Below are 13,274 nucleotides of genomic sequence, written 5' to 3' on the forward strand. Positions count from 1 at the left end.
CCTCTCACTGAAGTTACACAGTGCAGAAACAACTGATAGAGACACCATTCACCCTGTCACAACACACTGAACCATCAGCTGCTACTTTAAGATAAAAAAGTTACATAATGTTGCTTTAAATAGCACCCTTTTAAAATAAAACCACATATGTGTGACCTGTTTTAAAAAATGGACAGGCGAGCAGGAAAATACTGAGACAAAGGTTGATTTTGGTGTTTTTCGTGGGATTTGCTGATAAAAACAAAAATGCAGAAAATCCTTAAAATCCAGTGTCCAGTCTGACAACCATCACGGATGAGAGAACATGTGGTGTTGCAGGCGGGGGATTTTTGGCGAAAACTTAACGACGCACACTTTTCTAATGAGTAAGCCGCGTTCGACCCTGTTTGGCTGTGTTGTGGAAACCAGGCTGTAGTACGGAGCACCTGGCCCAGTTGCGTTCTGGTTTGGGGCTACAGACCGGCCCCACTAATAGGCACTTGAGCCCCCCCACATCCGCCTAGTACCATGTTCCACTTAATGAGGCTCTAGCCTGGGCTGTAAACAAGCCCAGATGCAACCCCAAAACACACACAGGAAATGTCTCATGACCATAACAACACAAGAATCCTGCCAGCTCATGCATGATGGGGTGTGAACAGGAAGGCTGATCCTTGCAGGTTTTCTCCCTCTCTGCTCCACAAGCAGCTATTATCCTGAGGGAAAGGGCTGCATGTGGTACGACTGCTCCAGCTCCAGCTCCTGCTCTGCATGCCAAATCCTCACCGGCCGCCAAGATCATCACAGACCGCTGCCTCGCTCCTTTTCCACAGCCTACAGTTACAGTATGTACACAAACCACAGTTTATTCAGCACTGTGTTGGACCTGGCATGTCAGCTTTGACACGCCACAATAGGAACAATGTCTGCTTCTACACAAAGAGTATTTCTCATGCAACAAGGTTTTTATTTAACTTTTAGGGGGGCTGAGACCTTGACAAAAGGTCCAGTGTTGGAGCGAGTGTGGCCCCAGCTGGTTCCCTTTACTACGCAGACTGGCTAATGTACAGTGATCAGCCTGAGTCAACAGTGCTGGCCGGAAAAGGAGCTTAATTGATGATCGGAAACTTTTTTGGCCAAATGTGTTTGAACTGCCCCAAAATGTCCCATTGAATGTTCTGTCATTTAGTTCACAATATACAAATGACTCTGGATAACCTCAGCAGATACTTACGCACAGTGCAAAAAGTACAAATGTGAGCTAATTAACGCAGAGAAACCAAGAACAGAGCAAGGACTGAAGAGTAGTTTCCACTGGTTACATGATGAGGAGACACCCCCCAAACCACACACACACACACACACACACACACACACACACACACACACACACATAGCCTCTCCTTAATTAGCCAATTACATCCCTCCATACAAACCTTTGAGCTGCTTCACAAAGGACTTTTATACCTATAGACAGTCTGGTCGAGGAAAATCACTCCTCTGTTTGAGAGTGCTTCACGGGTCCCACTCGCTCACTCGCTTGCTCGTCTACATAAGAATTAATGCTAATAGTAAAGGAACAGTTCAACATTTTTGGAAAAATAATGCTAATTGGCTTCCTTTCTTGTGTAAAGGCCCTGACACGCCGCGCTGACATCAAAGAACTAGCTGCCACGAAAGGCTGACTGTTGTTGTGTCGCTTCACGTCTCCGATGTCTCAAAAAGCTGCACTTGAACGCACCGCGAAGACTGCAGCCGACTGGCATGAAAGGAAATACCTCTCTGTCGATATATACAAACCCTTGTTGTGTGATTAAGCAGCATTTTTTGACTTTCTTTTCTCTTTTCGTGCACTGATCCGCTTACAGCCAATCACAGTCATTTCTGATACTAGCCGTTTCCCCTTTTTGCAGTAGCCTAAGCTATCTACAGTACGCAACGCTAGCTATCTGGTTGTTGGCTACAGCTTCCTATTTATCATACAGATATGAGAGTTGTATCAATCTTCTGTCTAGTCTCATCCCAAATGTTTGAACTAAAGCTATGTTTTACAATAATTTGGGGAAATACGCTTTGTGGCTTTCTCTTCATTGATTGTTTGTATGCAAAATATGATGATGGAGCCAGTTAGCTTAGCATGAACACTCGTTGTGGGGTGAGACAGCTAGCGTGGCTCTGTCCAAAGCTAAAAATAAGCACGCAAACAAACAAAAAATGAGTTGACAAGTTTATTAGTGAGCTGTAAATGTGCTTACAGGCTGATTTATCTGACAGGTCGGAGCCAGGCAAGCTGTTTCCCCCGTTTCCAGTCTTTATGCTAAGCTAGGCTAATCGGCTGCGTGCTGTAGCTTCATATTTAGGGCTACTGTAACAGACATCGTGAGCGGTATCAATCTTTTAACTTTCTACAAGAAAGCAAACAGGCACATTTCCCAAAAGTATCCAACTGTTCCTTTGAGACTATTTCATGTAATTATTATTTTTTCTCTGTCTTTGTAAAAAAAAAAACTGCGCGATTCAAAGCAGGTATATTTCAAGTGATTAGAGGCAGCATCAGAGGCAGCAGTGTCAAGTTTGCAGAGCGCAAAACATCATCTGGAAACTTCATGAATCACGACAGTCAATATGAAACACAACCAAGTCGAAAAAAAAGAAGAGGTGAAAAAAGAGGCAAGAACAAGAACAAACTTCAAAACTCCAAATCAAAGAGTGTGAAATGCAACGGAGAATAGCAGATCCTTACCGAGCCTGGGGCCGGGGTGGGAGGGAGGGGATCAGTGCATGCATGGGGGGGGGGGGAGGAAGAGGATGAGGAGGAGGAGGAGGTGGGGCGCCTCCTCTCAGAACACAGAGCCGAGGGGTGAGCCTTTGATGGCGGAGCGTGACATGAGCACATTTAGGATGAGGGGGTGCTGCGGCAGTGTGACAGCAGCAGACACTCTCGCCAGACGACCCAGCCCCCGAATCACAGCGGTCCTGATCCATTTCGCTAAACCTGTTGACAAACAACTTTGTTCGCTGACCTGCTGGAGCACTCGGCTTGTTTTGAAAGTCTAGACTCAAGTGTTTGTTCCCTGACACCAAAATAACATTTCCCAGAAAATGTGCACAGGTTTGGGTGTTGAGCCCGCTGCGTGATTGGACGATCATCCTTCAGTTATTCATGTCAATGGCACAAACAAAGCCACAGGGGTTTAAAGATGTTCAGGAGGGCCAGAGTGGGTTTCAGGGCCGAGCTTAGACTCCCACATCCTGTCCTTTTTCACTCCCTCCCTTTAGAGTGTTTCTAAAAGCACTCCTTGCATGGGTTTGTGTTCTTTGTTGATGCTGTTTTCACATTTTCCCCCGTCCTTTGTAACTCCTGCTCCCTCTCTTTTTCTCCGGGGAGAGACTCTTTGGTACAAGAGATTAGAGCGGGTGCTGCCTAGCAACTGAATAAAAATGGCAGCTACAAAAGGGGCGCTCTCACTCTCCAACGTCTGACCTACATAATCCCAAGCCTCTGATCGTGCAACATAACAACATGATGAAAGGCCTGCTGTGATTTAACCCTCAAACAAATACTTGCCATCACTGACCCCTTAGCTCAAAGAGCAAATCTCGCCTGCCGCAGAACACCAAAGGGTGACTTCTGAAATCTTGATGGTGCCTAATTAGAAAGGAAGAAGAGGCCGCGAACACTATTGGAAATGAGATGAATGTATTTGAGGAGATGGCAGCAGAGTGGCAAAGGAGATTAACAGTGATCACAGCAACGCTGTTGGCTTCAGAGAGCGAGAGCGAGCGGCGGAACCTCCCTCTGTTCACTGATTCATCTCTCCTTCAGCCACAGGCAGCCGGAGCACAGGAATGAGTACAGAGGGATGAGAAAGCTTTACTTCTCTGTCTTCTGCTTATTGATCAAAGGACATGAAAAAACACTGTGAAAAGAGGAAGATACAGCAAAAAAAGCTGGAAACTTTTTCTTGAAACTTTCTCCTCCCGCACTGTGTTCTTAATATAATCTGCCTGGCCTTTTACTCCTCCTCACCTTGTTACCTTCCATTTTCTACCTGTCTGCGTCTTTGACAGATGCTTTTTGTCCAAAGAAATGCGTTCGATCACTGTCGGAGCTAAGATCTAGATGTCATCAAAGATTGTAAGTGCATTTTTTTTTTTTCCTCCCGCAAATAAACAACAAAGCATCTACATTAAGAAAGCGTCTGGAGTGCTCGGGAGTTCAAACAAAATGTGATGAAGGTGCTCTTCGGTGGGGAACACGGGAGTTCAAAAAAGAAAGATCCAAGGCTCCCTTCTAGCAAAAAGTTAAAAACTCTTTTTTCAGATGGCTATTTCATGATGAAATCCTTAAAAACATAGACAATATGCCTACACGTTTGACACAGAAAGCCTTTTTCATGGAAAATGTTGATAGCATGAGGTGTTGAAATGAAGTTTGAAAGTTTTCAGCCTGTGGCAGAAGATCATGCAACGAAATCTAAACTCTGTATCTACTTTTTCTTCCAGGGTGCACTCGGTTTGAACTTTATTCTCTTGGTCAAAAGTCTATCTAATTTTGCATACTGGCTTTCTCATTATTTTTGAACATTTTTGTGTAGAAGCAGCAGCTCAAGTAGTCGTTTCACAAAGTTTTCATTTAGTATTTCTTCTTAATAATGTCAAGTAGAGCTGATACCAGTATCAGATCTGATACTAGTATCAGATCTGCCTCCCATACTGCCTTCTTTTCAAAAAATTATTAAAACCAGGACTGGACTACTTCCCAGCACTGTCCCGTACACCTTCAAGTACATCCATAACTTTACATCTATACAGGGTTAGTAGTATGCAGCTGTTAAGATTAAAGGGGCACTATGTAGTTTTTGAGAAGAAATTCAAAATCAGAATTTTAATATTTACAACATTAATGAGGTAATAATACAAACTCAGGAATATTTATCTTTCCCATAACTGAATAAACAAGCTGTTCTCAGAGGAAAACAAGGTCCCACAACACAGTTTGAAGCTAGAAAGGTGGCAGGGTCCGCCACATATAAACAAAATAAAACAGTATGAAACTGTGTTGTCCTTTTCATTCAGTCATGAAAACTGAGAGTTTATTTAGTTTGTTGAGGCATTAAAAAGAGTTTAATCTTAGTTACTGACTACTCTGTAAGCACACAACTTCTTGCGTGTTTGCCCATTAAGGAAGAAGCATCCCTGATCTTTCACTCTTTACTTTTGACCTCCAATCAAATGGTTTCTTTCTCCTTATCCAGCATTTCGAGGGGGTTGATTCATGATTTTTGGGCTTTATGAATAAAACTGACTGAATTCATTTAGTCAGCTCAAGTTCACATCTTTTTTCGGGTCCTTCTCGGTGAATGTTTAATTAAAAGTTCTTTCTGATTTAAATTCAAAAGGACTTTATCTTCCAGCGGAGTTCATGTCTTCACTGTCTTTCATATCGAGATGAAAGGGTGAAGTCTGGAAACCGAGGCTGACAAGTTACGTCCTTCAGGTCAGACAAAGTGCAGTTACCACTTGGATTTTTATTCACACTGCAGAAAATCTCCATGTTAACTGATCAGTGTGTCTTTAAAAGTAGTTTTTCCAAGAATCTCGAATCAAGGGTCGTTTCCTTCAAACTTGCGCAGCAATTTGCCAGGTTTGTTTCGAAATAATGACGCTCGTTCGTTTGAAAATTTGACTGCTGGAATTATCAGCTGGACTTTAAATTGATCAACTCTGGACTGCTGATTGGGGAAACGTGGGATTTTGACTAAAAGAAGAAAAGTAGTCGAAGTATTTCTTCCTCTGCGGCGCTTCAAGAAATTCCAAGACACTGAACAAAACCCAGCCAGTCCTCTGTACTCAGAAACACTTTTAATCTCTCCGCCTGCGTGCTTTCATTTCGTGGACGTGATAGATGCCGCAGAAATATTTCAGCTGCTGTATCTCTTCACACACTTGACACTGTATCCTCACTTTGTCAAAGAAAGAAGCCACGGGAAAAGCCAAATCCTCAACCCTCGCCTGCGCAAGCTTTTACCCCACCATGTAAATGTTTATGTCTGCATAACGATGTGAGTCAGCATGTGCCTGTGCAATTGTGTGTGATTTCATGTGTGTTTGTGTCTTTGCTCTAACAGGCGAGACGGCGTACTGGGTGTCTGATCGGAGTCCGGTTGCGAGGAGTGGTGAGCTGTGTGAACTCTGGTGCTCTCTGACTGCCGCATTTTCATGGAAAGCATCTCTTTGGGGGCCTGCAGGTTTTCAATACGCTCATTTACACATCAAAACAGCACAGGAAAGGGATAGTGCTCAAGGGGGGCGAGGGACTGCAGGAGGAGGGAGGGCAGGGTAATGAAGGATGCTTTATTTTCTCTTTTTTTCCCCCCCTCAGGGCTGGGCAGGGGTTTAAGTCTATGAGGGAGGCGCATTGATGCCATAATGATCGCCTTTAATCAGACCCATGACCAGATGGAGGGATTTCTCCTCCCGCAGACAATAACACGGTGTCAGCAGCTAAAGCGGGAAGGTGTTTTTACGCCTTTTTATTCAAAACAAATTGTACAAATCCTGTGTAAACGGACCTGTTCTGTGTTACTTCAGAGTCAATAAATACACCAGTGGGCTCGCAGGTTAACACAATGAAATACTGCTGAGAAACCTATAAGGAATAGTGTTGCCTTTTCTGGGAGTAGTCTCACTTTTGGCCCAGACAGACTTGCTGCTCAGTGCGACTGACACTATTTAACCTCCTGAGCCAGAGGAGAAGAAAAACAGCGCGGAGGCTCAGCCAAACTAAATCTTTTCGAGCGAGGCCGAACTTACTTACTCCTGAAATTGGACATTACTGGAAGATGGGGTGGGGTCTTCCTCAGAACGAGCTCGGCGTTGATTGGCTGCTGCTGCCCCAGCACTGCAGACCTCAGGTGTGTGTGTGTGTGTGTGTTTGTGTGTGTGTGAAGGGAAGGTGTTCCCGGCAGCCACATCTCTGGCGCCAAAGGAACCACAGCTCAAACAAACTCTGTTTTTGGAACGAGCCTTTCTTTCTTGCCTCTATCTGAAGCGCTGTGTGCTGCGTGATTCCTTTGCTCTGCGAAAGAGGGGAGCTAAAAATAGCTGTCAGTGACCTGGAAATGTAGAGATACAATTCATATTTGTGGGGAAAGAAGCAGAGCGAAGGCGTCCTGCTGCTGCTCTAACAAGTCCTTTCTGTTCACCTTTGTGATTCTTTCAAACCCGACTTAGCCGCATTCAGCGATATGTGAAAAAAATGTAACGAGAAGAAATGCAGAAAGGGCAAGAAAGCGAAAAATGCTGAGAGGGGAAAAGAAAGTTTAAACAAAGCATTAAAGACAAACTTGCCCTCTGCACTTCCCCCCCACGTCCTTAACCCTCTGCAGCTACCTCCTTCCTATCTAATCAGCGCAGGTGGGACAAGCTGGTTTGTGTCTCACGCGGCAAGTGTTCGGCCTCTCTGGGTCATGTCACTGGAGTGTAAACTGGGGAGGAAGCACGCGCCCCCGTTCAGGCGCCCATGAACTGGAACATGTGGCTGAATCACCACCAGCCGAGTCTCTGGCTGCGAGCGCGCTCCAAGCTAAACAGCCCTTTTTAATAGTTAAATGTGATCCACACGGTGTCAGAGTCCAGGACTCGCAGCGCTCGCCTGCCAAGCCATGGACAACGTCTACAATGGCTGAGTAATGAAAACAAAAAAAAAGCAGGGGAGGAGGAGGAGGAGGAGGATGTTGGTAGTTAACCCACATCGAGGAAGGAATAAGTAATTGGAGTTAACTCAGGCGTTACACTTATCCACAGAACACTGAGTGGAAATGCGGTTAATTTACTACAGAGACAAACTGCAGCTTTGATTCAGACGGCTGTTTGTTTAGTAAATGAACACTAACATGTGCGTGGAACATCGTGTAGTACATGAATCTTATTATAACTCAGCTGGAATTACAAATGGTGGAAAACTGAAAACAAAACAACTTTTTAACCTCTGGAGATGTCAGCCAGCACACGCCTGCTCCACGCTGCCGAGGTTCCAGTAATGTAATGAAAACAAGCTCCTGGTCATCACATTTTTTCCATGCTATCACTCCCATGTGCTGCCGCTGCTGGTGACACAGCACACAATTACACACATAGACATAATAATCAATCCCACTGCTGTCAAACACAGTAATTTCCACTGTGTTTTGCTGCGAGATGACTCGCAGTGCGTGGCTGCAATTTACGCTGGCACTTAAATTGTTAAAGTCCCCGTAATGTAAAAGCTATTTATTTTCACTTTTTTATGGAGCATCTGAGAACACGGTGGCTCTTGTGCATAATAAAAACGGCCTTTATTACTGAAACGCTCGTTGGAAGATCCCAAGTTAGGGGGGTTTATTTAATGACAATAATGTCATGCAAACTTTTTTTCCGCATCGGTCAGCGATCGGCTGTTTTCTCGCACTCGGATTCATTCAAACGTGGAAATCTGGATCTTTCGTATCACGGGATTCCCTTAATTGATCCCAGAAACACGGCCACAAGCCACACATAAACTAAATATTGAGTTAATAATCCTCCTACTCAATGAGCGACCGCAATTTTGAGTGCCTGCGCTTAACTCAAATCTGTCAGCGAGACCGTGCAATAAGGCTGAAATCCACTTCAGATTTGTCCTCTCAGATCAAAGTGCTGAGTGTTTGCACGGGGATCAAATGGAGCAGCGAGAGGGCAACAACAGCGATTCTGCTCAAGGATTAAAAAACCCGCCATTAATTAAATATATTCCACCGCAAACTGCTCCTGCATTTTTGAAGACGATGATGCAAACATTAGTGCTTTGCCACGGATTGTCACTCCATTCATCAGCGATTCTCTTTGAGGATTATTGTCGAGGACGCCTCTGGGGTGCGTAGCGTGCACTTGGAAGACAACACATTTGGCGAGGAGCCCCCCGCCGCTGAAAAAATAAAGATCCCAGGAGAAGAATGGCAGGAAAATCAGGAAAAACAAGACTGAAATGAGCAGCCGTCTGTGACTGTTTAATGTGGGACTGTTTAGGACTGTTAAAATGCTTAAATGTTAGTTACAAAAATGACAACAAGGAAGCTGAAGATGAATTTCCACAAATTTATTATCCTCCAAAAGGCCAGAACCAGAGTTCTTAGAAAAGGCACTTAATTTCCCTTTACCTTTTAATAAATGCATCTAAACAACAAATCTGATAAGAGCCGACTTTAAATTAAATATATTTACAATAAATAAAACATTTATACAGATTTATACAGATAATCATGCCACTTTCAAGGGAGGAGACTAATATTTCCCAAAAATACCTCCCATAACAGTCTTCTTCTTCTTTTTTTTGCATTCAAACACTGGGCATGTCTACTGCACTGAACACTACTGAACAGAACATATGGTAACAATACTGAACACTTTCCCTTTATGCATTGAATACTGTTTATAGTGTCTCATAGTGACGCTTGTACCTGTGTGTCCCTTGGCAGCAGCAGAGCAGTAACAGTTCAATTCAACCACTCATCTTCTTACAAAGTCTTTAGCAGCTCCTTTACTCAGGGCATATGTGTGTGAGTGTGTGTGTGTTTGGCAGTGTGTGTGTGTGTGTGTGTCGTGCTCGCTCTCAGACATGTGTGGGGTTGTCTGAGTGCAGGTCAGTCTTGGCCATGTGCAGAACCACAGCAGGAGATTTGTAGTGGCAGTGTGTGCTGCCGCAGCTCACCCCGCTGCAGGGTTTCCTGCTTCTAGTCCTGTCTGTCAGCTTCCTGCTGCACAGGCCCTGCCAGGTCTGCAGGGTCTTGGAGCTCCACACCCACACCCCGCTGGTGATGCCCACCACCAGCGACATGAAGATCTTCAGCATGAACACGGCCACCGTGGGCACGGACGTCTGCAGCGAGCAGTCGCTGCTGAGCCCGTTGAACGAGCCGCACTTCATCTGCAGCCCCCTCAGCTTCCAGTAGTCCATGTTCAGCCTCTCGTAGAAGTAGCAGACGATGACGCAGGTGGCCGGCACCGTGTAGAGGATGGAGTAGATGCCGATTTTCACCATGAGCTTCTCCAGCTTCTCCGTGTTGGTGCCCTCCGTCTTCATCACTTTCCGGATGTGGAAGAGGGCCACGAAGCCGGTGAGGATGAAGGAGGTGCCGATGATCAGGTAGCAGGACAGGGGGATGAGGACGAAGCCCGTGAGCGCCCCGGAGTCCATGCTTCCCACATAGCACAGGCCAGTCAGCTCGTCTCCGGCCACCTTCCTCATTGTGAGGATGATGATAGTCTTGAGAGCGGGGATGCCCCACGCAGCCATGTGGAAGTAGTTGCTGTGGGCTTCGATAGCCTCGTGGCCCCACTTCTTCCCCGCAGCCAGGAACCAGGTGAGGGTGAGGATGACCCACCAGATGGAGGAGGCCATGCCGAAGTAGTAGAGGATGAGGAAGACGATGGTGCAGCCCGTGGACTCCAGCCCCTCCTGGATGATGTACAGCTCGCCGTCCTCCCTGTCGCAGGCGATGTTCTCGGCCCCGGCCACCGAGCGGATGATGAAGGCCACAGAGTAGACGTTGTAGCACATGGAGAGGAAGATGATGGGCCGCTCGGGGTACTGGAAGCGGTGAGGCTCCAGGAGGAAGGTGAGGACTGTGAAGGCGGTGGAGACGAAGCACAGGATGGACCACACCGTCATCCAAATGAAGGCAAAGTCCTTGTCCTGCCTGGACCAGAAGACGTCCACAGCCGGGGAGCAGCGGGGCGCACACGACTGGCTCTTCTCCACAAACTGGAACTTGTCCGGGTTCTCGCAGGAGGCCGTGCCGCCTGGAGAGCGTCCGCTGCTGGTGCCCGGCTGCCTGGGGCGAGGGGGCACCGGAAGCATGCCCTCGCCTTTCTTGACCTCCGTCCTCGTCTCGTTCTCGGGGGCCTCCATGCACAGAGCGTTGGGGTCGTTCCTGGTGGGCAGCTTGGAGCAGTCGAGCGAGTCGGGCCAGGTGTAGCTGAACTTCTTCATGATGGGGGCACACTTCTCCCTGGCCTGCTCGCACATGGGTCTGCAGGCCGGGATGGAGGTGGACACTTTGTCCGTGCACATGGGGGCGTAGAGGGAGCAGAGGAAGAAGCGGAGGTGCACATCACAGCCGTAAGCCACCAGAGGGGCAAACTCGTTCAGCTTGATGGCAGCCTCCTTCTGGTCGTCGTGGTCCATGAAGTTGGGCATCCGGGTCAGGTTGTAGCCGATCCCCTCGCACATGGGGATCACGATGGGCTCGCACTTGGCTGGTCTGCCTCGCTCCAGGTCGTAGGAGCCGATCTCAAAGCTGGAGCCAGAAATCACCAGCAGACACCACAGAAAAATCACCACCTTCAGCGGGCAGCCGTCCACGCTCATCGTGTCAGTGAAGGTCTGAGCTCTGTCTTTGACGAATGAGCATTAAAAAAAAAACAAAGTCAAAACAACGGGGGTCGGGATACGGAGAGAGCCCCGCTATTTCCCCATGGCGAAGGCAGGTCCCAAATGATCCCTCTCCCGCTCCGTTAGAGGAGAAAAGCCCCGAAAAAACAGCCTCGCGCTGAAAGTAGCTGGGCGCTGGATTAGTCGGCGTTGAATTAAAAACGATTAATCCCACATGCAGTCGAGATAAAGGTCCGTGACTGAGACGTGACAGTCGGAAACTTCGACAAACAATGGAGGTGGGAAAAACGAGCTGAAATGAGGCACGGAGAGCCGGGTGATAATCCTCAGACCGACCGCTGGCGAGCGGATGAAAAAGCAGGTATCGTAGCGGCCGTCTGCGCTGTTTGTCCCCGGTCCAAAAGGGCTGTTTAGCCGCCTGTCGGCTCCTGCTCTCTCTCTCTCTCTCCGTCCTCCTGCCTTCAGCCTCGACACTGAAGTTTGAGAGCCGCTCAGTGGGACTCCAGTCAGGGGGAGAGAGGAGGGGAGGAGGAGGGTGGGCGCTCCGTGACGCTCACATTTCAGCCGGCAGCAACCACACAAGGAAAATTATCAGACAGATGCTGCAGGAGGCTCAGATGCCTCCGATGTGTGCTGTAGTGTGGTAAAATAACAACACAACAATGCAAACACTTATTTACAGGAGAAGTGATGCATTCAAAGTTCAGTTAGATGGAAGATTTATCAACAAAATGCACATTGCAGCAGCGAAATGTATGTTATGTTTAAGTATTATACATGAATAGGCTCCATTTCTATTTATTTGACATTTCACACTTTTTTTTTTTTAAACTACAAACACACATGTGAGATTATAAACCAGTATAAAGTGGTACAGATGTGCTCCACCACAACCAAAAAGTTTTAATAATGAAATAATACTCAGATGTGTCGTTTCTTTGCATAATGAATAATTTTACTTTTGGTACATTTTGCCTGTAATAGAGATTTTTATACTACTTCTCTTTTTTGCAGAATGGCCCTTTAGTTTAGTGTGTTATTACTTACACATAGCGGTGGAGGAAGTATTCACATAGGCTACATGTAAAAGTACTCCATTACAAGTAAAAGCCTTGGATTAAAAAACAGCATACAGGGCCGGATTAACCTTGTAGAGGAGGCTCGGGGCATAAATGAGTTGTGGGCCCTAACTTGACCCTCTTCACCTCGAGTTGCACGAGTTATAAGTTCATTAAATTAATTATTTTAAGAACCCATCAAGGATATCAAAGATAATATCAGCAAAAAATGTAAAAAAACTGACATAAAAAGAGAGAAATGCTTCTCACAAAGTGTCTACTGCAGAACAAAAGGTGCCAGTAACTGCAAGATGAATGTATTGTCGTGAAAAATACGTCTTTTTAAGTATTGAAACTACTTTAAAAAGACAGGTCCTCTACAAAACCTTGAGATAAGGTTAAAATGCCAGAGTACCCTACTTATCTTACTGTAGTACAAATTAATTGCCACATAACAAATCTGGGGCTTTCGTGACCCCTCAGTGTTTGTGGGGCATCGCCTGTTTTGCCCAGATGTTCCAGGCTTGAGTAAAAGTATGGAAGTATAATCAGTAAAATACCTCAAGTATTAATTAAAAGTGCCTTTTAGATCATTAATATTAATTATTATTAAACATTATACTAACAAGCTTATCTTTTATTTGTTACATACATTTTTAAGTTGCTAATACTAGTAACTGTGGCTGAATGAATGCTGTATGGCAACAGGTTTAACGTCACATTGTATGGACTGAAGTACAACAGCTGGATTACTGTGCAGTCTGTCAGAGGGTCATATTAATAACCACAAAATCCATCGGAAACTATTATCGTTTATTAAGTAA

At 45.9% G+C, this 13,274-nt stretch overlaps 1 protein-coding gene across 1 annotated transcript; it reads right to left on the bottom strand.

Annotated features, from left to right (window-relative positions):
• Window positions 1–9,082: 9,082 nt before the first annotated feature.
• Window positions 9,083–11,902, bottom strand: fzd9b (frizzled class receptor 9b). The gene has a single exon (XM_084351725.1). It carries the CDS (start codon window positions 11,366–11,368, stop codon window positions 9,611–9,613), a length of 1,758 nt encoding a protein of 585 aa, XP_084207851.1. The 5' UTR covers window positions 11,369–11,902; the 3' UTR covers window positions 9,083–9,610.
• Window positions 11,903–13,274: the final 1,372 nt, after the last annotated feature.

This window comes from Pagrus pagrus, assembly GCF_965226575.1.
Source record: "Pagrus pagrus genome assembly, chromosome: 4".
In the NCBI taxonomy this organism is placed as follows: Eukaryota; Metazoa; Chordata; class Actinopteri; order Spariformes; family Sparidae; genus Pagrus; species Pagrus pagrus.

What these genes read in the sequence shown, in the direction of transcription:
- fzd9b (XM_084351725.1), bottom strand. Translation starts at nt 11,368, where the DNA reads ATGAGCGTGGACGGCTGCCCGCTGAAGGTGGTGATTTTTCTGTGGTGT.